Source organism: Simochromis diagramma, unplaced genomic scaffold, assembly GCF_900408965.1.
Source record: "Simochromis diagramma unplaced genomic scaffold, fSimDia1.1 OVJJ01000321.1, whole genome shotgun sequence".
Lineage (NCBI taxonomy): Eukaryota > Metazoa > Chordata > Actinopteri > Cichliformes > Cichlidae > Simochromis > Simochromis diagramma.
The window spans coordinates 13,583,413-13,609,249 of NW_024386772.1; the positions used below are offsets into that span (position 1 = coordinate 13,583,413).

Here is a 25,837-nt window from a genome sequence, read left to right on the forward strand (position 1 = left end):
GAGTTGTTGTTGTTGCTGCTCCCTCCGATTGAATTGGTTACATTTTGGTTGATTTGGTGATACTCGTGTTTTTGTAGAGATCACCTGCGGATCGTTTCCTCTGAAGTTTTCCTTCCATCGATTGCTGATATGTTTTAATATTGTGCCGTATTTTACGTTTATTTTACATCGCAGTAAACAGGTGTAGTTATAGGTCGTAGTTGCAGAGAATCGGGAGACGCCGTTTGATCGGTATGTAACTTTGATTTTTCACGGTCTTAGCATTATTTCTGTCACAATAGTCTTTTACTGTAAATGCTAAATTTACCGTGCATTCACAACATGTCTGTCCCTGGGTGGGCGGCTGACAGCATTACAGTGGAGCCGCTACTGTTTCTCTGGCATACACTAAGAGAAGTGCAGGTGCTTTGCCTTTATGCTTTGTATTCTCCCTTCTTTCGTTCGGGAATTATTCAATTCGAGCAGTTTGTGTTTATAACAACTTCCCAGTACTGTTGTTTGTACTTGTTGTGTATGTACATTTGGTTTTTGAACGAACGTTTCATTTGTAAATTGATAATATACAGTCCTGATCAAAAGTTTATGACCACTAGAAAAATGGTTATAAAAAAAAATATATGTATATATATTTGCATGGTTGGATCTTAACAAGGTTAAAGTGGAGCTTCAACATGCAACAAAAAGAAATGGGAATGAGACAAAACAGTTTTTGAGCATGCGATGTATTGAAAACAACAGGCTGATCAAAAGTTTCCGACCACATGCCTTTATAAGGCCAAATCTGTGCAAAAATGTGGATTCATTGTCATTTTTTGATAAGTAACTTTTGAGGTCCGCCGTCATTTTGGTGAGTTCGTGTTACATCATTCCCTTTTACTCGCACTGCCACACAAAAACAACAACAACAAAAAACAAAAAAAACAAAAAAAAACCCCCACAAAAACATTGTATGTGTGCCTTGCTGTCCAACAGGTGCAGTAGTTGGTGATCCATTTTGCTTTTCCGTTTGTGCTCTATCCTTTCATTATAGTCTCCGTTTTTCTCCCTCATTCCTTTTTCTTTCCTTATCCCTGCTGTCAATGCTTGGACATGGCCATATTATTCATGTAAAGTAATAACAGAAGCAAAACGAATGGAAATGAACAGATTATGACTGCAAAATCTGCGGGACCGGACAAAAAACATTATTATTTTTATAGATAAATTAATAATTTGTTTCCTTTAATCAGGGGCTGAAGGAATAAAGTGGAAGTGAGTGGGTGCCTTAGTGGTGGTACCAGTTTATGCACCCGTTGTTTGAGCTGCACCGTAGTGTGTCTGCACCTGTACAGGGAGTGCAGAATTATTAGGCAAGTTGTATTTTTGAGGAATAATTTTATTATTGAACAACAACCATGTTCTCAATGAACCCAAAAAACTCATTAATATCAAAGCTGAATGTTTTTGGAAGTAGTTTTTAGTTTGTTTTTAGTTTTAGCTATTTTAGGGGGATATCTGTGTGTGCAGGTGACTATTACTGTGCATAATTATTAGGCAACTTAACAAAAAACAAATATATACCCATTTCAATTATTTATTTTTACCAGTGAAACCAATATAACATCTCCACATTCACAAATATACATTTCTGACATCCAAAAACAAAACAAAAACAAATCAGCGACCAATATAGCCACCTTTCTTTGCAAGGACACTCAAAAGCCTGCCATCCATGGATTCCGTCAGTGTTTTGATCTGTTCACCATCAACATTGCGTGCAGCAGCAACCACAGCCTCCCAGACACTGTTCAGAGAGGTGTACTGTTTTCCCTCCTTGTAAATCTCACATTTGATGATGGACCACAGGTTCTCAATGGGGTTCAGATCAGGTGAACAAGGAGGCCATGTCATTAGTTTTTCTTCTTTTATACCCTTTCTTGCCAGCCATGCTGTGGAGTACTTGGACGCGTGTGATGGAGCACTGTCCTGCATGAAAATCATGTTTTTCTTGAAGGGTGCAGACTTCTTCCTGTACCACTGCTTGAAGAAGGTGTCTTCCAGAAACTGGCAGTAGGACTGGGAGTTGAGCTTGACTCCATCCTCAACCCGAAAAGGCCCCACAAGCTCATCTTTGATGATACCAGCCCAAACCAGTACTCCACCTCCACCTTGCTGGCGTCTGAGTCGGACTGGAGCTCTCTGCCCTTTACCAATCCAGCCACGGGCCCATCCATCTGGCCCATCAAGACTCACTCTCATTTCATCAGTCCATAAAACCTTAGAAAAATCAGTCTTGAGATATTTCTTGGCCCAGTCTTGACGTTTCAGCTTGTGTGTCTTGTTCAGTGGTGGTCGTCTTTCAGCCTTTCTTACCTTGGCCATGTCTCTGAGTATTGCACACCTTGTGCTTTTGGGCACTCCAGTGATGTTGCAGCTCTGAAATATGGCCAAACTGGTGGCAAGTGGCATCTTGGCAGCTGCACGCTTGACTTTTCTCAGTTCATGGGCAGTTATTTTGCACCTTGGTTTTTCCACACGCTTCTTGCGACCCTGTTGACTATTTTGAATGAAACGCTTGATTGTTCGATGATCACGCTTCAGAAGCTTTGCAATTTTGAGACTGCTGCATCCCTCTGCAAGATATCTCACTATTTTTGACTTTTCTGAGCCTGTCAAGTCCTTCTTTTGACCCATTTTGCCAAAGGAAAGGAAGTTGCCTAATAATTATGCACACCTGATATAGGGTGTTGATGTCATTAGACCACACCTCTTCTCATTACAGAGATGCACATCACCTAATATGCTTAATTGGTAGTAGGCTTTCGAGCCTATACAGCTTGGAGTAAGACAACATGCATGAAGAGGATGATGTGGACAAAATACTCATTTGCCTAATAATTCTGCACTCCCTGTATGTGCAAGTGAGCCACACGTGTGAGTTGGTGGCTTTTCTGGACTTGTCCTCGTCTGGCATCCCATTCACCTATAAGCCACAGCTCTGAAATGACAGTACATGTGCATTTGCAATTGCTCTTTTAATTTGATAAGTTTTAAGTGGATGTCAATAAATTGTTTATTTTACACTCAGGTCTGTTATAGACATGACTAAATAAACAGATAAATAGAGAATTTATAGGTTGGTGTTATCTTGGAAATCGCATTCAGATTATGACTGCAAAATCTGCAAAAACGGGACAAAAAACATGCATGAATTATATTGTTTTTGCCTGCAAGGCAGTGAAGACAGGGATGGGGAACTCAAAGCATTGTCATTTTGAGTCTCAGGTTTAAGTAGCAGCTTTACTAATATTGACCTGTGACTATTTCATGGATTCAGTGCAGCTGCTGAATACATTACCTTCAGTGTCATTAAAAACACTGATAATGTTACTTAGGACAAAAACACATCATAGTTAATCAAGGGCGTTTTAATAAGGTTAAAGTTTTACCCAGTTATGAAACAGCAAAACTGATTTTATATTTGGTAAATGCATATATTCTTGTATCTTTTGGAAAGTTTTGTATTAGGCAAATTTGTAAATGCATTGTTCTTTAGTTTCAGTTTGTGTATATTATGAAAACAATCTTGCCATGCTGTTGCATCACTTATTCAATCAATCTTGCTTCCTGCAGCCTTTCTGACCTTGTAAATAACATAAACATAGATGAATAACATAAATACATAAATACTGAAGACATGGAACAAATCTGTGTCATGTCATTTATGTTTATTCTTTACAGAACTTTTTAAAACTTCCTTTTGGAAACTCTTTTTTTTCCTGTTTCATCAAAACTGTGTTGATATTTTGACAGAATAGTAAAGAATGAGTGTCCAAAGAGCACATTTTCTTGTCATACCTAACAGTTACTGTTTGTTTGTTTGTTTGTTTGTTTTTTCTTAATGTATTTGTTTTCCAAAGTTATTTCTTTTTACATTTTTCCTAGTGGCTTTTAAAAAAAATTGTCACATTTAAACAAAACTAAATGTCAGTGTTCCTATATTCAGCTCCTTATTTTTACATATCCACTAAAATCCTTGAGCCAAACATCCAGCCATTTCCATCACCTCAGCAATAATACTACCTATTCCAACTTTTTGCACTCACCCTTACTCATCCCCTGACTAGCATCTGTTTATGATCAGATCTGGTTCCACTCACCTCCTTTTGTTCTACTTACCTTCTCTTGCTTTTTTGCTTTTTTTTCTTTATCTTTGTTTTTTTTAACCTTAATCAACTTTTGTTTTTAAAACTTCTACTTATTGTTGGACTTCTCCTTTTTTGTTTTTGTTCCTGACTGTTCCCAGTCTATGCCTTCTGGCTGACTTCACCCTCTCTGAAAGAACCTTTTCTACCGCATCTTCAATAGCAGGTAAACTATTTGAACTTTTGCTCTAAACGTATTGTTTATATATCTGCCTATTCCTAGCCATTTTGTTGTTTGATTAGAAATTACAATTTATCTTTCAGTTTTTCTTCGTGGTCATGGATGATTTTGTGAGATACAAACTGACTGAATGGGATCTACAAAAGTGGATGGATAAATTTGAAGGTAAGGTTTTACTATGCATCACTGATGAGCACAGATTTTAAACAATATTGATGTGATGCAGTGTTTAACACGTCAGTTTGGCAAGCGAAAGGTCACTGGATTATTTCCAGCTGGAGATTTGGGTCTGTATCAGGTAGAGCATATTGTCTTTCTTCTGGCTCAGGGGGTTGGGAAGTGCATCTTTAACCGGAAGGTCGCCAGTTCGATTCCCGGGCTCTCTGTCCTGGTCGTTGTGTCCTTGGGCATTTTACCCTACTGTCAGTCTGTCCCAGGGCAGCTGTGGCTACAACTGTAGCTTGCCTCCACCAGTGTGTGAATACGAGAGTGAATGAATAGTGAATAGTGTCCTGGTTGTACATGCCTGAAACATCTCACTCAGGAGGTGCCCAGGAGGCATCCTTGTCAGATGCCCGAACCACAGAGCAGTGGCTCCTGGGTGACTTCTACTCTTTGGAGGAAGCCCATTTCCGCCACTTGTATCTGCGATCTTTCAGTCACTCACAGCTCATGACCATACGTGATGGTAGGGATGTAGATCGACTGGTTAATTGAGAGCTTTGCTTTTACACTCAGCTCTCTCTTCACCACGATGGAACAGAACAACGTCCACATCAATGCAGCCGCAGCACCAATCTGTCTTTTGATCTCCTGCTCCCTTCTCCCATAACTCATGAACAAGACCCGAGATATGTAATGTACTTAATGCTATGTGGACCAAGCTCATGCAACAGTTGTATAAGGATCGAATGGCCCATAACAATGGGTCAGACACCAAATACTCCAGAAACAACACCCACTGTGTGAAATCTATAATCCAGTTTTGAGATCCTTTCCCAAACGCCTTAACGCCCACTCACATCCTGGGCCTGTTGACCTCAAGAAATCACATGGGTGGGGCTTGGTTTCACAATAAGTTCACCTGAAACCTTGGCTGATTGTTACCTACACACATTTTCACACCTTGGCTCGTGTGAGTATGTAGAGGATCAACAGGGGGCTCTTGACCCCCTTGGGGGACACTCCCCTAGGACTTAAATCTGGGACTATCCACTATTTGGCCCTAGAACTGAAGAAGCTTCTCAGATGAGCGGTGAAACGTCTTCAAGCAACTTAAAGAAGTCCAGACACTTTTCTTTCTAAGCTCTTTAGACTACCATGACCTGGATGACTGAGAACCTTCACAGACATGTGTAGTAATTTTAAAATGATTTGCACTTCTGCATTACTAAGATTTATTTAATTACAGATGAAGAAATTACAGAGGAAAGCTTTTATGAACTTAATGATGAACTCATTGATAAATTGATTCCAAAAGTTGGACCAGGATTAAAGTTCAAGAAGAGATTCAAGCAGTTAAAGGTAATTTTACTGTATGCAATTTAATATTTCTTATATTATTTTGCACATTGTAAGATTTGGTCTGATAAATCTCAGTTTATGCAAATCTGTGTTAGAATTACATTGGTATCTGCAAATTACAGATTAAAACAAAACTATTTACCGGGCCTCTTTTGTTGTTGCTAGGAAAAACAAAGTGCAAATGAGGAAACAGTCAATTTATCTGCTAAAGTAAGTTAGATACAATTTTGTTATAACTGGCTAAGATCAATGATAGCAATTATGTATTTCAGTTATTTTGCACTCATTTTTTGTATTCACTATTAACAGGAGCGAGAAGATGCACCTGATTTAGATCGGGTAAGAATTATATATGTACACACACACATTAGGGATGCACCGATACCGGTATCTGGTATCGGCCTCGATACCACATTTTCTAAAGTACTCGTACTCGTTAAAAGTCCCCCGATACCAGGGACCGATACCATGGTCTGAGACCTGTCTATGTTGAGCTGCATGTAAGGGGTTAATCACAGGCGCCGAGTGCCCGCCCCCAGGCCCCGGCTGCAGTTCAGAGCGGGGAGAAGGCGAGGCGAGACATATCAGCCGTGTGGAACTATTTTAAAGTGAATGAAGACAACAAAACAAAGGCGGATTGCAAATTGTGCTCAGCGAAATTGTCCAGAGGAGGCTCAAAAGGTAGCGCATTTAACACAAGTAATTTAATCAAGCACCTAAAATCCCAACACGACAACGAGTACAAAGAGTTTACCCATGCTTATTTACCCATGCTTATTAGCACAGAGGAGCATAGCTGATGCTATAGCAGTGGGACGGAAAATAGTTGGGCATTTGAAACATTCCGCCTTAGCCTACTCCTGCCTCGAGGACATTCAGGGACAGCTCAACCAGCCAATAAAGAGACTGCAGCAGGACGTACAGACACGCTGGAACAGCACGTATTACATGCTCCACTCCCTCATTGAGCAAAAGCGAGTGCTGGGGGTGTATGTGTTCGAGCATGAACTCCCTGACTATCTCACCGCTCACCAATGGGCTCTTTTTTTTTTTTTTTTTTGTCCCGTTTGGATCTATAGCCATCAGAATTGTTGTCTTAAGGCCAAGATAGATGCCAAGCGGATTTATTTTACCAAGTGGATCATCATGGCCTTGCCATATTGGTCCATTTGATTGACCTTTATTATAATTATGAATTTATTTTATTTTCAGTTGCTACAAACGGGACAGACATGATTGGGGGATAGGACAGGGAGAAAGAATGAAAGAAAGAGAGGGAGAGAGAGAAAACCAAAGGGGAGAAGAGACGGTGAGAAGAGGGGGAAGAAAGAAAAAACAAACAAACAAACAAACAAAACACCTGGGTCACCTGTATGGAGAAAAAAAACAGAAGAGAAAGCAAACAACAAAGAGCAACATAATAAATAAAAAAAAAAACGGCACCATCACAATAAACTAGCTAGCAGTAGATATCAGTAGATACTAAATAATAAACGATATTGTGCAGCACGCGAGATAGACAGCGCACAATGTGCTTTGAGGCAGCAGCCAAGAAAGCTGTAATCCGCGTCTGTGAATACCCGTGTGTACACCTGTGTGCATACCTGTGTGGATCAGCATGCTTGCATTCCAAAGGTTTCTCCATGTAACGATCTGCTAGAGGGTGTGGGGGGGCCACAGCCCCGTCCTCCAGTGTATGAAGCAGGTATGGAGGAGATCAAAACTCCAGACATCCAGAGGCCCCCAGAACACAACAGACCAAGGAAGACCAACAGAGGGGCAGCCGCGCCACTGTCCCAGTAAGAGCTGAGGAGAGTCCCAGATGAGGGCTCACTCAGCAGCCGCGGAGCAGAAGCCAGGGGGAGTTGCAGTGACGCGCCCGTGAGCTCCGCCGGCAGCCAGCTGTGCCTGAGTGACCGAGCCCCAGGCCGAGAGGCCGGGGGCACCCCACCTCCGAAGTGGCCCAAGCGAGCCCCAGGCTCCAGGCCCCGATAAGCGGCCGCCAAGGAGTGAGCCGGTGTGTACCCAGACGCCCACCCCCAGACACAAAGAACCACCAACGCACCGATACCTGAGGGAGTCCGCCACTGGCAGGGGAAGTGGTGGTGGGTGGAGATAGGCCTCCAAACCTTGGAGGGCCTGAGATGTCCCCAGAGAGGTGGCGTCTGATACCCAACCTGACATATACAGTGGGGCAAAAAAGTATTTAGTCAGCCACCGATTGTGCAAGTTCCCCCACCTAAAATGATGACAGAGGTCAGTAATTTGCACCAGAGGTACACTTCAACTGTGAGAGACAGAATGTGAAAAAAAAATCCATGAATTCACATGGTAGGATTTGTAAAGAATTTATTCGTAAATCAGGGTGGAAAATAAGTATTTGGTCACCTCAAACAAGGAAAATCTCTGGCTCTCACAGACCTGTAACGTCTTCTGTAAGAAGCTTTTCTGTCCCCCACTCGTTACCTGTATGAATGGCACCTGTTTGAACTCATCATCTGTATAAAAGACACCTGTCCACAGCCTCAAACAGTCAGACTCCAAACTCCGCCATGGCCAAGACCAAAGAGCTTTCGAAGGACACCAGGAAAAGTATTGTAGACCTGCACCAGACTGGGAAGAGTGAATCTACAATAGGCAAGCAGCTTGGTGTGAAAAAATCAACTGTGGGAGCAATCATCAGAAAATGGAAGACATACAAGACCACTGATAATCTCCCTCGATCTGGGGCTCCACGCAAGATCTCATCCCGTGGGGTCAAAATGATCATGAGAACGGTGAGCAAAGATCCCAGAACCACACGGGGGGACCTGGTGAATGACCTGCAGAGAGCTGGGACCAAAGTAACAAAGGTCACCATCAGTAACACACTACAACGGCAGGGAATCAAATCCCGCAGTGCCAGACATGTTCCGCTGCTGAAGCCAGTGCATGTCCAGGCCCGTCTGAAGTTTGCCAGAGAGCACATGGATGATACAGCAGAGGATTGGGAGAATGTCATGTGGTCAGATGAAACCAAAGTAGAACTTTTTGGTATAAACTCAACTCGTCGTGTTTGGAGGAAGAAGAATACTGAGTTGCATCCCAAGAACACCATACCTACTGTGAAGCATGGGGGTGGAAACATCATGCTATGGGGCTGTTTTTTCTGCCAAGGGGACAGGACGACTGATCCGTGTTAAGGACAGAATGAATGGGGCCATGTATCGTGAGATTTTGAGCCAAAACCTCCTTCCATCAGTGAGAACTCTGAAGATAAAACGAGGCTGGGTCTTCCAACATGACAATGATCCAAAACACACCGCCCGGGCAACAAAGGAGTGGCTCCGTAAGAAGCATTTGAAAGTCCTGGAGTGGCCTAGCCAGTCTCCAGACCTCAACCCCATAGAAAATCTGTGGCGGGAGTTGAAAGTCCGTGTTGCTCGGCGACAGCCCCAAAACATCACTGCTCTCGAGAAGATCTGCATGGAGGAATGGGCCAAAATACCAGCTACTGTGTGTGCAAACCTGGTAAAGACCTATAGTAAACGTTTGACCTCTGTTATTGCCAACAAAGGTTATGTTCCAAAGTATTGAGTTGTATTTTTGTTATTGACCAAATACTTATTTTCCACCCTGATTTACGAATAAATTCTTTACAAATCCTACCATGTGGATTCATGGATTTTTTTTTCACATTCTGTCTCTCACAGTTGAAGTGTACCTCTGGTGCAAATTACTGACCTCTGTCATCATTTTAGGTGGGGGAACTTGCACAATCGGTGGCTGACTAAATACTTTTTTGCCCCACTGTAGACACAGACATACAGGCACACACAGACACAAACATCCATTCCCACCCTCATGCTCTCATATGCACTTACTCCACACTCAACCAACGTGGAGACAGACATAAAGAGACGCTGTACACATGATCACACTCCCCAAGCGTACTCTACGAACCGGGTCTAGGTACCCTTGCCCCTGGAGGGGGGAACTGCACCCAGGTGGTGTTACCCTTTTCCCTGCGGTGGGGAGAGGCAGACCGCCTCAACTCCGTAGCAGCAGGGAGGCCCCACACCCCATACCGCAGTCGGACGGCCAACTCCTCCTAGCCCCCCCGCTCCAGCAGGTCGCAGAGAATGGGGACCTCCCTCCACCCGCTCATTGTAGTGTTGATGCATGTGTGTTCTAAGGCGCAATTAAAACCCAGGAGGGCATGGAGCTACCTGCCAGAGAGCAGCAGGTAAGCGCATAGTCCCTCACCAATGGGCTCTTAGGAGACGACTGTTGCCATCCTCGCCCCCTTTGAGGAACTAACTAAAAAAGTGAGCAGCTACGACGCACTAGCCTCTGATGTCATGCCAGCTGTGACTGTGCTAGTGAGACTTCTAAACAGAGAAACAGACGAGGACCACGGCGTCAAGACAATGAAAGCAACCTTACTGGCAGCTGTCAAGAAGCGCTTCAGTGATGTCGAGAACAACCCACTGTACTTCATCCCCACCATACTTGACCCAAGGTAAAGTCTGTGTGCTATAGGTATTCAATGATAAATTACAGTACTAAATGTAAGATTATTTTACATCTGAAATATTATATATTTGTAACTAAAATACACGAATACAAATGTATGCAATATATATAATATGAAATACATTTCCCTTATTACTACCAGAAAGTCAAATGGCTGGCATTTGTCACAGTGGTTTAGGGGAAACTAAAATCAGTCCTATTTTTCCACATATTAATACATTTATGAATTTTGTGCAGGTATAAAGATCGCTTCTTCTCCAACAACACTGCTCCAGAGGCCAAGCTGCACCTGAAGCAGAAGCTGCAGATGATGTCCAGAGCTGAGGCAGAGGGGAGTCGGGCAGAAGCTGAAGAACCTCCTGCTAAACTGTTCCTCAAGGCCCAGGCCAGCACTAGCAGCAGTCTGGACACTGTATTTGACGAAATCGCTAAGGAGCAACCCCAGGCAGCACAGCCGCTGGCAGCAGGTGCTGCCATTGAGCTCGACACATACCTCAGAGAGGCCCCAAGCCCCCGTGAAGACAGTCCTCTGAAGTACTGGGGTGTCAACAAAATCAGGTTCCCCACTTTGGCTAAAATAGCCCGTAAATACCTCGCAGCTCCATGTAGCAGTGTGGAAAGTGAAAGACTTTTTAGCTCAGTGTCACACATTATAGATGAAAACAGAAACAGTCTGACTGCTGATAATGCAGAAAAGCTACTTTTCTTTATAAAAAAAAACAATCCTGCCACTCACTTTTTCTCTCCATTAAGTGAGTCGTCTGAGATTTGATGTTAATACCTACCTCAGCTGCACTGACTGCCACAGTTCTATGTTGGTGGATGTTGTTAGTTTATTCAAATATTGTGCACTAAATAGCAAAGATGTTTATTAATGCCCCTTGTGTTGTTCAAAGCAGCAGAGTTTACAATAAATTGAAAAAAATACTTGAGTTGCACTGTCACTGTTTAAATTTTTTTTTCATAATTATTTATTCTGTAATATGTTGCATACAACATGCTTTTCATTTTAAATAAATGTTCTTAATTCCAAACCAGTCCCTTGTTTTTTTTTTGTTTTGTTTTTTTTGTTAAATTATAGGACTAAAGCTGTTACCTGTAAATTTAAATCATGTTTTTATTAAGTACTCGGTATCGGTATCGGTATCGGCAAGTACTGAAATGCAAGTACTCGTACTCGTTTTCCAAAAAAGTGGTATCGGTGCATCCCTAATACACACACACACACATATATATATATAATCTCATGCATTAATATGTACATTGATCCCCAGGTTTTGCCATCCACAAGTGGTAAAGGTAAGATGTATGCCATCTTATTTATTACAAGCAGTATTAAGCAGTATTTTCAAGACAACAGTCACTTGGACAGAATAATATCATTGAAATTAAATATTAAATTTGACTCCTGAGCAAATCCCAGATAACAAAGTTGTATATTTATCCTTTTCTTTAAATATTTTTCTATCCAATTAGGAAAGAGAAAGTTCGACCTACCGGACGAGTCCAGCAAATTGCAACCACCAGCTAAACGACAACGTAGCTCCCAACCATTGGGTATTTCTCTCTAAACATTGGCCATTAAACAAATCTGCCATTTTTTAATGTATTGGTTTATTGGTGTAAAAGTATGTTATTAAAATTTAATTTTGAAGAGGCAACAACATGAGTGCTACATATACCATAATTAAAGTTACCATATTGTGTGCCTGATACATTACATTCACACAGGCCCTCCCAGGCCCCCATACCTGGGAGGGCCTGGGAGGCCCTCCCAGGTATCCCTCCCTTCCATCTCCCAGAGAGGGAAGACCCGACGGGACAAACGTGCATTCCCACTCTCATGCACACATATACACATACTCTGCACTCACCCAATATGGAGACAAACAGAAAAGGACACTGTACACACACCCACACTCCCCAAACATACTCTATACCCCAGGTCCAGGTACCCTGGCCCCCGAACTGGAGTTACTCTTGCTGAGACTGGCAGGAGCTGAACCACTCCCTGAAGTGGTAGCTTAGTGAGCTGTGATTGGCAGGGCTGGGTTTACTCATATTTCTCCTCTTCCAGCCTATGGGCTGGTTAATGGGTCCTAAATGTCATTTGTATGAATGTAGATTAATGACAGTTGAAAGCTTCAGGCCGGAGGATCCTTTCAGTATCTTTGCTATTCTCAGGATTGCGCTCTAACACATAGAGCTCACATGGTGTTTCTGGGATCTGTTGTAGTCACCCTCCCAGTTTGGACATTATTGCCCTGAGTGCTCTGATTACCATGGTGGGGACCACTCTGCTTTCACCCTTCACATCTTATATAGTTCTTCTCTCAGCTCTTGGAATTTCTCAAGCTTCTCGTTTTACTTCTTCCTAATTCCATCATATCTTGATATAGTTACATCTATCACTACAGCCAGTCTTTTTGTGCTTGTCCACCACTACTATGTCCAGTTGGTCTTTGTTAATGCATATCTGGAAGAATCTTTGCTCAGTCACTCTTAGCCACCCTGGTGGAAATATCCTATTTGAACTTGGGACTTCCTTGTTATACTCAGCAAAGATATTCCTGTATACTTTTCCAACAATTTTGTTCTGGCATTCCATGTTCCTCCTAGCATCTTGCAATTTGCTGTTATGTGGTGCATTGTTTCAGGGTGTCTCAACACAGCCTGCACCTGGAGTCTTGCCTGGTGTGGTTGTGTCCAGTTTCTACGGATCATATCCTTAGCACTTGTCCCTGTGCTGCTCTCATTAGTGTCTCTGTGCTATCTTTTCAGCCCATCTTCTTTCTTGGATATCTGCTCCCTTAGGTAGTCACTAAGTACGTGATCAATTGAGAGCATCTTCCCATTCGTTCTGCTTGGGTTTTTGTTTTTTTTTAGGTTCTTCTCTTAGCCCTTGGAATTTCTCAAGCTTCTCGTTTTACTTCTTCCTAATGACATCATATCTTGATATAGTTACATCTATCACTACAGCCAGTCTTTTTGCTCCATCTCCAGGCTTGGTGGGGCTGCTGTTCTTATATTCTTCCAGTGCTACTTAGCGTACACCTTGTATGGTTTACTGAAGAAGGACATCTGGCTTGTCCTCCTGGCCTCTATCTTTCTGGTGTACCTCTTCAGGTGGCTAGTGAAGGCTATGAGTCTTTGCTTCAGGAATGGGTAGCTTGCTGTACTTCTTAAGCATCCCTTTCTTCATCACACCTTTCTGGAGCTCTTATAATTGGCTAACTTCCATCCTTGCTGCCTTGATCTTGGCCTCTAGTCTCCTTTTTCATTGAGGATACTGCTTCTTGTGGCCTTTTTTTTTATCTTGTATCCAAACATCCCAAAGATCACTGCTTCTGTGGTGTAGATCAACTGGTTGGTTTCAGTGATGGTCATAGTAAAGATTATCCATAATGCTGCATTCAGTTCTTCTAATAGACTGTCAGAGGATACATCTCATACTCTTGGTAATCAACCATGGAGGATCCAGGTTTCCAGCGTAGCCACAATATTTTCTTTAAGCTCAGCTGCTCTCGTACTCAATCCCTTCAATACACCAGTTGTTCTTGGAGCTCTGTGAGATCTGGTGATCATAAAATCCCCTCTGACCTGATGTGACCTGTCCCACCGTTGCCATAGCATTTGCATTATACAGCATCAGTCCTGAGTTGTGTTAGCAGTTACTTCTCTTGGATGCTGGAACAATGAGATACTTGTTGTTTTACAATTAGTCTAGATGTTAGTCTAAACAGGTTTAATCAGATTGGTAAAGCTGTTGTTTGGTCAGCATATCTTAGTTGCACTGCAATGTAGCATGTGACAGTTAAAAGCCACAGTTTAGAGATTAGGTGGCATATCATCAAAGTAGCCATTCATTTTACCGTAATCCTTGAATCTCTCCCAAATTATGTCCTTTCATCTATTTTCTTACCATGGTAATTTCACCTTTCTCCATTCCTTTTTCACTCTTTTGGGAACTGCTGTCCCTCCTGTACTTCTCTATGGTGGATGCTAGCAACATCAGCCTCCTGTGAGTGTGCTTGTTACTTGTTGGTGTCGGTGTCAGTTACCTTGACATATTTTGTTGCATTTATTGTAAGTGGATTTTTTTTCTCTTTCTCTCTTAGCTTTTCAGATTCATCTTTTCACCACTTCTTCCAGATCTGACAGTAGCTGAACCAAAAAGTGGGGGGTTTTCAATGAGTCCATGAAGTAAGACTGATCGAATGTGAGAATTAGAGAGATTGCTTTGTGTAAGGTTACTGAGACAACTGGGGTGGATGATATTCTCCTTTATTTTTCTCAGAGATCTGTATGTGGTGCGGCTGTTTTGGTTGATATGCTTCTACAATGTCACATGGAGGTGGGACAGTGCAGTTAGACTGACAGACCAAGGTGGTGGACTACCGCCGAAAGGTCTTTGCCAGTGTAGTGCTAGGCACAGTCCAGCTATGAAATAAACCTTTTGACTCAGGAATGAAAATACAGCCATCGTAATCATCACAAAACACTGTACCAGCACTGTATGCCGCCAAAGATATTCTAGGTTGCATGGGAGTTTTCCAAACCAATCTTTATGTGTTTTTTGGGATTCACCAGGGTATTTGATCCTGTGAGAAAAGTCTTTTGCGTCAAATTCAGATTTGGACTCGGATTAACAGTAGAAGATGGATGGATCCATAGGTTTATAGCTCTTGCTAAATAGTTGTTTACTTCTTTGCTTACAGAAGCAATCGTTCTGTCTGATGTAAAAAACATAATGAAATTCGTCCATGCCAGACTACACGAGAAAGACAAGCTCAGTGCTTTCCTGAAGTGAGTATTACGTTTCCATATCCTTTGTTGTGTCTGTATAGCCATGTTAGAAAGCCATGTTTGTTTGTTTGCCAGCAAGTGATTCTAGAATCATAAATAATCATAGTAACATGGACATTCATTCCTTATTTAATTTGTAAGACTCAAGACCTTTTTACTATTACTTACTTTATTAGTTAGTTTAAAGTTGTATTGCTAACAGAAAATGAATTCTTCCAATGCTTTTAGTGTGGATCACAATTAGTCTCACTTGGATTCGATTTAAGTCTGCCAGACTTTTATTCTGTATAGTACAGCTACTTTTATTTGCTGTTTATGGTATCCATAAATTTGAGGTAAAAATGTAACTCTTCAGCTACTAAATTTCTATTTTTTTTTTCTTAGCAAAAACAAAAGCTATAGAAACATGAAAAGCATTGTGATAGTTATTTGTGTAGTCAGTTGGATCAGTTAACCCATATTTACAATCTCATTTAACAGGAAAAAAATTAGTGATTTGGAGACAGACAAGAGGGAGCTGGTTGGTGTCTTTGGTAAAACTGGGGCTGGAAAGAGTTCTCTGATAAATGCCATCATTGAAGAGAAGAACCTTTTGCCTTCTGGAAGTGTCAGTGCATGCACCTCAGTCATGATCAAAGTGGAGGCTAACATGCAAGGCTCTAACTATGAGGCAGACATTGAGTTCATCACACCAGAGGTAAAATTAGTTTTAGCTGCAGAAATATAATTTCTTAGTATTCTGGGTTTAGGCCCTTTTAATAAAACTGAAAAGCATTTTTGTTTTTAAGGAGTGGAAAGATGAGTTGTGGTCATCTCATCAATTTCTTGGGGATAATGAAGACTGTGAAATGGATGTTGATAATGACTATCATGACATCAGTGAAAAGTTTTCAGCGCTCTATGGAGAAGAATGGAAAGGAAAGTCCTCTGAAGATCTTATGGATGGAAAATATTTCAGAGAAATTCCAGAATTTCTCCAAGGCAGGAGGAAGATTTTGTCATGTGAATCAGTAAGACATCACCGCTCTATTACTTACTGACGCATTCTTGCAAGGGTGATGTATTCAGGATGGTATAATTTACATACAGCTTTGGTTTCAGTAATCCTCAACTGTGCAACCTAACTAGTGTGCCCAATATACATCACATGTATGAGACCATTGTCCACTAACTAAAAATCTGTTCTATTTTGTTATATTATCTGTCATTAGTTCATAGTTTCTTTTTAGCCCTGTGATGGACAGGCAACCCTGTCCAGGGTGTAACCCAATTTGCCATATGGCAACTGGAATAGGTCTGTGCCCCCTTGTGACCCTAGATTGAATAAGTCGAAGAGAATGAATGGATGGATCTATCAACTTTTTCTATTTGAAAAGTTGGTTCAAAATTCAAGTACAGCTGAAGTATGTGTGTTTTTTGAGTCATTTTAATAAAAGTTGTCACATTTCAGGATTTTACTGCTGTTAAATGTCACAACAGGTCAAGTTTGATCTGACCAGTATCTAAGGGTTAAATTACACCAAAACAGTCCTACTCTGAACAAATGCAAATCTGTACTTGCAATGTGCATTGTTTAAGTTGAATTTAACTTTAGAGAAGAGGACAAGGTGCAAGAACCCAGACTTTAATAGTCTGATTCTGGGTTATGATTTTACAATTTGCAACACAGTGAATGTGTGAAATAAATTAGGCCCACAATCCCATTTGTGCTCCCAGTGTGATGCACTGATCTGGTATTAAAACCAGAGATTCTTACAAGGCTGCTGTTTGGGGTCTTCCTAACATCAAAGCTGGTTGGGTTTGTAAGGAGTTCACATTTGCTTTAAAAATAGGAAAAACATGCAAGTAAGTAAATATCTTAAAAATAAATGAAATATTTATTTTTCTTCTGTGTGCACTGTTTTTTAAAAAAATGTGCTTTTCTGTCATATTTTCTGCTGCTCTAATGGTTTAACTTGTAAAACACTTGTAGTGCTAAGAGTAATGATGTCTTACTTTTTTAAAATTATTGCAGGCTAAAGAACTCTCTGCAAGATGTGTCAAATACACAAGAAGTGACTCTAAACAGGGAAATGATAAAGATGTAAAGAAGTGGTACTGGCCTCTAGTGAAATGTGTGACTGTCAGGGTGCCAAACAATGATTTTCTCCAGCATGTCACACTTGTGGACCTTCCTGGAAATGGTGACCGTAACAAGAGTCGAGATAAAATGTGGAAACAAGTAATTTATTCACATATTCACTGCTGTCTATTTTTAAATATGAAGTTTTGATAATAAGTTACTTACAGTTGAATTATAATATTCTTTCAGATTGTTGAAAATTGTTCTACTGTGTGGATTGTAACTGAGATTAATAGAGTAATCGCAGAAAAAGAAGCCTGGGAGATCCTGGAAAGTGCCAGCAGCTATATTGGAAATGGTGGCGAGTGTCGACAAATCCTATTTATCTGCACTAAGTCAGATCACATTGAAGATTCAGATGATCAGTAAGTACATTGTGACACAAAATGTGTATAGCTGCACACCCAATTCTGGAAAAGCTTTAGGTGTCAGACAGATGCCCCACAACAGGCTCTAGAATACTTCGGTATACCATAGAAGTTCAAGGTCAACTTAATAACTTCAAGCTACCAGTGACCAGTTCCAGTGGCTGTAAAATGAGCCCCAGTTTGCAATCCTCATGGTGCCACCTTCTTTCCAGAGAAGTGAGGTTTTCCCCTTATAACTCTTCAAACAAGCCATACTTGTTTAGTCTTTGTTCTAACCATATCATTGTGAACTTTGACATTTAGAATGCTAACTGAAGCCTGTAGAGCTTGACATGTAGCTCTTGATTGTTTTTTGTATTTCCCCGAATTTCACTGAGAATTTCAGTCTGACCTTGAGGTGAATTTTCTAAAATGGCCATTTATAGGATTGTCTCAACAACAACGTCTGCTTTTAAAGTGGTGCTCACTCATTAATTAATTAATCAAGTACATTTTATCAGCAGTACCTAGCTGTTACGTACCCAGTAAGGGTGCACTTATTGCTTACTTAGAAAGGGTCTAGTTAGAGACTCCCCCTTACTGTCCAACTATATGTGCAAATATCTTTTCTTCTAGTTCAGCAGCTCAACGCCGGGACCTTATAGTTAAAAGAAACATGCAAGTCAAAGATGAAGTGAGGAAAGAATTCAGCAGGCTACACAAAATTAAGGTGAGCAAGCTGAAGAAAACTAACACAACAACTCTTTTTAATGTTAAGATTGTGTTCAAATGAAATCCATTTTCCCCAGAAACACTTCACTGTTGACCATTTCAAGGTCTTCACAGTGAGCTCCAAAGAGTTTCTAAAAAAGAAACGCTTAAATGCAGATGAAACTGGTAGGTAAAGTCTCCTTAAATGACAATATTATAGCTAAGAATTTTTTTTTTTTTTTGCATTTTTTAACTGAAGCAAGAGTGAACGATTGGATTTAAATCAAAGTATGCACAGTCATGTAAAATTTCAGCATTCAAATTCCTTTTAACAGAAATACCCAAACTTCAGCAATTTTTGCAAGATCTCAATGACTGTCACTCAGAGACATTCAACTATGTGTTTGGAGCTTATGGGATTCTGTCTTTGATTCAAGGGGCCAACTGCAGAGGAGTGGTAAGTGGTAATAAATACTCAGATTTGTGATTAATATGTTTTTAAAGCTGTGTTTATTGAAAGTAAGTTTAGTAAAGTGTGTTCAGTTTCACTGGAAAATGACAAGGTGCACATGAAATGTGAATCTTAAAGATTTTTAGGAAAGCGCAACAGCAAAGTAAAAATACAACATTTTATAAAGCAGAATAAAACACAATTTTCAACTGCTTGAGAAAATAAAAGAAATTTACTCAGAAGGGAATTTTTAATCAAAGAATATTGGTATGATGTATGTTTTTAAACAGTTTCATTAAATCCTGAAAGCATGTTGTAAGTGAGGAGAGGGCCAGTAGAACAGTTCTTGCTATTGTGTTAGATGTTCTTACATTCTTAGACATGAATAAGAAAGTGCCAGGATAGCACTTCTCTAAGATAAGTTGCAGGTTGTGAATAATCCAATATTGGATGTTGCGTTGAGCGAGTAGTTGATGAATTAGTAATTTTGAATCTCAAAGTTCTGTCCAAACAAAACACAAAATATTGCCCATACCTATTCCTTAATCTGAAATGCTGCTGTTTTTTCTTTTGCTTTTTTTCGCTTGTATTTTTACTTTTGACTCGTTTGTGAAGCTCTTTTAAAAATTGATATAGTTTGATAAAAATTGTAACATGTTCTTTTTTTTTTAAAATTTATTTTAGGCTAGTAAAAAACATGTGTGTGGAGAACTTGAGAGAACAATGAGCCAACAACTTACGCAAGTCGCAAAAGCAATGGCAGAGGCCTATAGGACTTTTGAGAGATGCCTTAGCGAGGGAGTTGAAAGCTCCATCTGTTCATATGGACAAAAACTGAAGACCTTCTTGTATTATGTATGTATAAGCTAGTTTGATCAACACAAGGAACTTTGCATTTTATATGATTATGTGTTCAAATGTTCTCTACTTTGTTTCAGAGAAAGAAGGGTAGTGCTTTTCACGGGACACTAAAGCGTGTTGTTCAGAGTGGTGGCATCTACAAACAAAAAAAAGGGAAGCAAATAAACATTAACATGATGTTAGCTTCATACTTGATGGACAGCATTGATGAAGATTTCAGAAAGACCTTCCCGTAAGGATACACATTATATACCACACCTTTTAACAAATAAAAACATGAAATGGATATGTAAAAGTCAGTTTTAAAATAAAAAAATTCTACTTCTGTCTGTTAAAAGCATCCTGTTTAAATGTTTCAGAAATGAAGTTAAATGCGGCGCATTTAATGGTGTAATTGAAACATTTTCACTTAACACCGATTTTTTGAATAAATACCACAAAGATGTTGAACTGCAGCTGAGATTTCTCAAGACAGAGGTAAAAGATTAAACTTCCCAATATTAGTGAAAACAGAAAAATAATGATTCATATATATATATATATATATTTATTTATTTTTTTTTTTATTTTTTTTTTTTTTCTAAGGAGGAAAAAATCAAGGCAAAACTCAATAAAATCATCCGGACGCAGAAGAAAGATGTCTACAACAGTGTGACACAGAAAATTAAAGAAATTATGGAAGAAAGCTACATCAGTAATAAAGAGATTTATAAGTTGCCACTAAGATACATTTCTTTTTATCATGATTCTGCATCAAAAGTCTGACAGACGTTTTATGTCTTACTCTAGAGGCCGCAGCATTCAGAGGACCAGGCACACTGAACAACATGAGGGAGACTATTGAGAGACATGTGCACTCAAATAAGAGCATGTTTGAGCAGGCGAAAAATACCATGTTGGAGAAGCTGAATGCCTTGATGGTTTGTTATATTTTATATTTAAACATATTTATATTTGAACACAATTTAAACCATACTATTGCACATCAATTTTCCTTTGTCCAATATTTACACAATGCCTTTTTCTGTTTGAGTGGATATTATAAGAAATGTGTGTTTCCTTGAGTACTTTCCTCAGTCCTAGCAACCTCTAACGCATCTTAAGTTATGTTTTTAAAATGTATTTCTCACTGGTTCTTTGATAAGTGATTAAAAGTTTGGTACTATCTTAGCAATACATCCTAGAGACGCTGCAGAAAACGATGATGGAATCAATTGAACTCTCACTTAAGACTGATAACTGCTCACTTCCAGGTAAACATTTCTAAAGACAATAAATACAACTTCAACTTCACCAAAACCTGAATATCTTATTTTTAATATTTTTGACCTTTTTTGTTTGCTTGTTTTAGATTTTTCAACAGAGCTTTCAATGGTGAAGGAAAATTATGACAAACTTAAAAATAGCGCAGTCGTCAGATGAAGAAATGTCACTAACTGAGGGAATATCAAAAGGTCATATTTTGACTAGGAACTGATTCCACAATTTTACTAAGGAGATTCTCAATTTTCAATATTGTATTTGTTTTTTAAACATACAAATTTCAATACATATTTTAAGCAAATGTGATTTCCATTCATGTTCCATGTTATGTTATGATTTTTAAGTGTATCTTTTCCATAGTTTTTGATTCTTTCAAGCATATGTTTTGTTTTCAATTTTAAATTTAAGTGTTTGTTTTTACTATTATTATTATTATTATTATTATTATTATTATTGTACCAATGACAGTTTCTTTTCAAAATGTGTCCTACATTCATTCTACTTAAACACACTTAATGCAGTTCTGAAATCATGTCTTTGGTAACATCATTACCAAAGACATTATATTGTTGTGTTGATGCATTTTCTTTTTAATCTTGCAGCTTTTTGCAATTTTTTTTACTTTTGTCAGTAATAAGCAGAGATTTGTAGAGACTGTTTTCAAAAGTGTGTGAAAGAGTGAGGCAAGTTGGTTACTGTCAGTGGTAGCAGTGAAATTGTCCTTCAGTTAAAAGCAAATAAAAATGTATGTTCTCAGAAGAAGTTTAGTTAAAACAAATAAAAGCATGTAACCACAGAGAAGATGCAGTGATGTGGTGGAGGACATGCAGAGGGTGTGACTGAAGAGAATCCCAAGAATAGAGTAAAATGAGGCAGATCTGCTGTGGCGACCCCTAAACAGAAGCAGCTGAAAGAAGATGATAGTTTCACATGTATCTTCCTTTTCAACAATTGCTCTTTATTTATCTATGTTGTTTCAATTCTCTTCCAAAAGTCAGTAAGGTTTTAGAGTAAGTGTCCAAGTAGAACAGTTATAACAGTTTTGGCAAGTTGCTTTTAATATTTTTTATTCATTGGTCACAGAGCTGAAACATACTCCACAATAATGGTCTTGAATTAAAAGTTTTTAAGGACAAATATTTGCTTATTGTACGATGATGGTTCATATCAATGACCACATGAGAAATGTTGCAAAATAGAAGAAACTGTTAAACTACGACGAAAATGGCATCATTCAGCTATTTGCAACTTTTTTTTTTGTTTTATTTAGTTCAATCTGCTCTAAATCTAAAGGTGTGCATGTATTTGATATTGTATACTGTTCAATAAAACATTAGTAAGGTGCAAATTGTGAGAGGGTAACTTTTGTTGCCAACCTTCTTTTTGTGTTATTCTTCCAGAAAAGGTTACTTTTACATGAAGAAATTTTTTTTAAATCAAGATATACCACAACTTCACTTCAGAAATAAGGGCCGAGAGATTTCAAAACAGAACTGATCCAGGCCTTTTAGTGTTTTGGGTGTGGACTGTTTTCCCTGCTTCGTTTGATTCTTGTGCTTGTTTTCATGTCTGAAGAGGAAGACAGGTTAATCATGTGTACGAGAAACAATTTGCTTAATGCAAATTTTCCTGTACCTTTGGGAAGTTTTGCATTAAGTAGATTTGTGTATGATAACAAAATGTAAATGGAAAAGTGGCAGGATTTGATCTTTAGTTCAGTTTCATTTTCTTTTAATCAGAAACTGAAAGTCACTCAGTCTTGTTGTCATTTCATTAAGAACATGACACCTTTTTGCCCTCAGCGGATTTTCTTATCTATGGCGTTATTTTTGTGCCACTGTTCTGAGCGTAGTAAAAAAAATTTGCAGGCACAAGTGTTTCATTTTGAGGAGAGATTTATTTTGAGCAAAGAAAAGCTTAATTTGTGTGAACAAAATTCACTGTTGCATGCAAAAAATGTATTTCAGTGTTTGCTATTATCCAAACACACACACAATAGCAGCCCCTTCTGCTCAGTTTTTGCATTTACGCTTGCTCGCAATGTGTTGCTCGCGTTCTCAACATTTCTGCCCGTGTGCATTCAACTCTTTCTGTACACCGTTATATTTGTGCCACAAAACCAGCCAATCTCAAACTTGGATGCAAAAAAATCTGATTGGCTGTTTTGGTCTCCAATAAGCTCGAAATGACGAGATGCAATATCCCACAATGCATTTCCTCCAAAACTCAAATGAGGCAGTGGCAGAGGAACGCATAGTGGCGGAGTTTGAAATATTACTCTTTCTGGATCACAAAAGAAACTTTTAAGATATTTTCATGCGAGAATGTTGCTCTGTAAACTTCAAATAACTGCTTGATTTATCAAGACATCACATATTTGCAAAAGTGCTTTTTCAGACCATCTCTGAATCGAGGAGGGGGCCTCTTCCGCCATCTTACAATGCTGTGATTGCAGCCATTCCCCAACTCTAAATATTAAATTAAATAACTTTTAAAGCCACAGATAACTTTTGATGATTATACTGCTGTAATAAAATCTGTTTCTTGGCAATAATTTTTATAAGCTGTCTTGACAATTTAGCAATTATTAAAGCTCACTGGTGGTTTCATTGTTTATTTTTCTTCCTGTTGGAGTCACACATCTGGATTTCCCAGCACAATGTGATGTAGTTTTTATATTATTTTGTTTTCTTGCTTCCTAATCTGTACTGATTCTAAAAGAATGCGTGTAGTTGATATTGTATACTGTTTAATAAATCTTGAGTGAAAGCAAATATTTATTTTAGTCATAAGATGGAAACATATTTATTATAACCTAGATCTTTTTGCCCTAAAACCACCAAACAATTGCATTTCAGGACCAACATACAGTGGTGTTAGAACGTGTTTGCTCTCTTCCTAATTTCCCATTTTTGTGTTTGTCACACTTCAGTGTTTCAGATCAGCAAACAAATTAAAACATTAGAAAAAAATTATACAAGTAAACACAAAATGGACATACAAGAAAAAAAAAACATATCATGTAGGGGGCAAATACTTTTTCACATCACTGTAGTTTAAAACACTCCACAAAAATTACAGGTTACATTATACAGATTGTAAGTTAACTAACATCTTAGCCAGACTGCAAGATTTACATTTCGTTCTAATGTCTGGTTTTACAATACAATAAAACTAAAGATATTTGTGTAAATCTTTTATTATTTTTTTTAATCTTTATTATATTTTATTTTTGATGTTTTACATAGTATCAGATTAGCCTCTCGTTTGACACAAAAACTTTTCTTATTTCAGTTGGAGTCCTTTTGTGGTTAAACATGATGTGTTACTGCATGGATGAGTAGTTGAGGGAGCTAAGAACATTTGGAGAAACGTGCAAGTTGGGAAAAACTAATCATCTCTTGACTCTTATCTTGTAAACCTTTCGGACAGGAATGGCCTCTCACTTTAGAGTAAATAAGGGGTTTCGGTTGTTCACTGGTTTAACAATTATTAAAAATAGTTCTTCTGTCATCTATAAGGGAAACTTGATAACTACATCATCAATAAAAATAAACTCCAGTTTACCTGTAGTCTAAAATATCTCCAAAGATTACACAACAATTGTTATTTCAAATTATTTTTAAACCTTTCCTTCAAAACTATGATAACTGAGCTGCTCTTTGCGCAATTTCATTACACAATATACCAGTTATCTGTCAAGCTTAATTTTTCTTCTGGGTAAATATGGTGTGTTCTGTTTGCATGGGGTTGTTTGCTTTGGGTGTGTGCAGTGGGTGGAACAGGACATTTTAATGCGGTTGGGAAAATGGTGATGGCAGACGTCATGTTCCCAAATCCTTTGTACTTTCTATTTCAGGGAAATAAAGGGTTATCCTTTAAAAAAAACTTAAACCACTGTGTGGCCACAGAGTCTGGTACTGCAGTGTGCATGTGTACATGTGACCTCTTTCAGTGATGTAAGCGACAGGCTTGCAGTCTCAAAGTCAGTTCATCACAAAGGTGATTTTGTTTCATAAATGTTTGTTGTTTGTTTGTTTCATAAATGCTTGGTTTTATACCCCTGTGACCATGTTTATTGTTTATTTATAAGGAACCCCATTAGCTTCCACAACAGTGGTTGCTAGTCTTCCTGGGGCCCAAACCATCAAATACCACCAAATAAAATGTTACACAATGAATTGGATGCAAATTGTCCACATAATTTGGCTCTTAGATCCACAATAAGGTTTTACAATTCTGAAAATGTAAACATGTGAATATTAAAAATTATGTAAAAAAGCAAAAAAAACCCAAAACAAAACACTCAAACAAAATACACAATTTCCATTACAAGTGACATTACCCTCTACAATTTTTACAAATAAATTAAAAACTGCCTAAAAAGGCTTTTAGGTGATTTTTAAAATTATGAATAGAAGCCAATTCTCTAATTGCATAAGGCAACTTATTCCACTGAAAAGATGCTCTAAATATAACAGAGTTTTTCAAAAAGTTACTTTTAACTCGAGGAATTACTAAATTGTGGTTAGTTGAGAATCGTGTAGCATGATTATGTATTTCATCTGGATACTGCAGCTGAGCATAAAAAAAGTGTGGTGTGTTTACCAGTATTGCTTTCTTTAAAAATACAAGTAAGCCATAGTATAATTTAGCTTGTACAGAAAGCCAAGAAAGTTTATCGTGCATTTTATCAATACTTGTATGATATGAACACCTTAACACTAATCTGGCCGCCCTATTTTGGACTAACTGAAGTCTGTTCAGATCTGTCTTATTAGCTGCTGACCAAATGATTGAGCAGTACTCTAGATGAGATAATACTAGTGCATTAATGACATCTTTCATAATTGAAGAAGTGATATAAAAAGA

At 38.9% G+C, this 25,837-nt stretch overlaps 2 protein-coding genes across 6 annotated transcripts; both read left to right on the forward strand.

The window, feature by feature from the left end:
- Positions 1 to 22,989, forward strand: LOC120745475 (nuclear GTPase SLIP-GC-like). 5 transcript variants are annotated; one of them, XM_040050374.1, is made up of 23 exons: positions 1 to 127; positions 4,286 to 4,350; positions 4,449 to 4,530; positions 5,777 to 5,889; positions 6,055 to 6,099; positions 6,199 to 6,228; positions 11,679 to 11,703; positions 11,881 to 11,961; positions 15,123 to 15,210; positions 15,691 to 15,907; positions 15,999 to 16,220; positions 17,225 to 17,431; positions 17,522 to 17,697; positions 18,316 to 18,409; positions 18,489 to 18,576; positions 18,726 to 18,847; positions 19,526 to 19,696; positions 19,780 to 19,934; positions 20,062 to 20,179; positions 20,288 to 20,396; positions 20,492 to 20,622; positions 20,874 to 20,955; positions 21,054 to 22,989. In XM_040050374.1, exons 3-23 carry the CDS (start codon positions 4,464 to 4,466, stop codon positions 21,122 to 21,124), a joined length of 2,412 nt encoding a protein of 803 aa, XP_039906308.1. In that variant the 5' UTR covers positions 1 to 127; positions 4,286 to 4,350; positions 4,449 to 4,463; the 3' UTR covers positions 21,125 to 22,989. The 5 variants fall into 5 exon arrangements, with proteins under 5 accessions (XP_039906308.1, XP_039906316.1, XP_039906331.1 ...); XM_040050382.1 differs by having other exon boundaries at positions 119 to 231; XM_040050397.1 differs by lacking the exons at positions 1 to 127; positions 4,286 to 4,350; positions 4,449 to 4,530; ... (2 more) ...; positions 6,199 to 6,228; positions 11,679 to 11,703 and having other exon boundaries at positions 14,523 to 15,210.
- Positions 6,243 to 11,671, forward strand: LOC120745524 (zinc finger BED domain-containing protein 4-like). Its single transcript, XM_040050483.1, has 3 exons — positions 6,243 to 6,927; positions 10,152 to 10,390; positions 10,642 to 11,671. Exons 1-3 carry the CDS (start codon positions 6,646 to 6,648, stop codon positions 11,174 to 11,176), a joined length of 1,056 nt encoding a protein of 351 aa, XP_039906417.1. The 5' UTR covers positions 6,243 to 6,645; the 3' UTR covers positions 11,177 to 11,671.
- Positions 22,990 to 25,837: the final 2,848 nt, after the last annotated feature.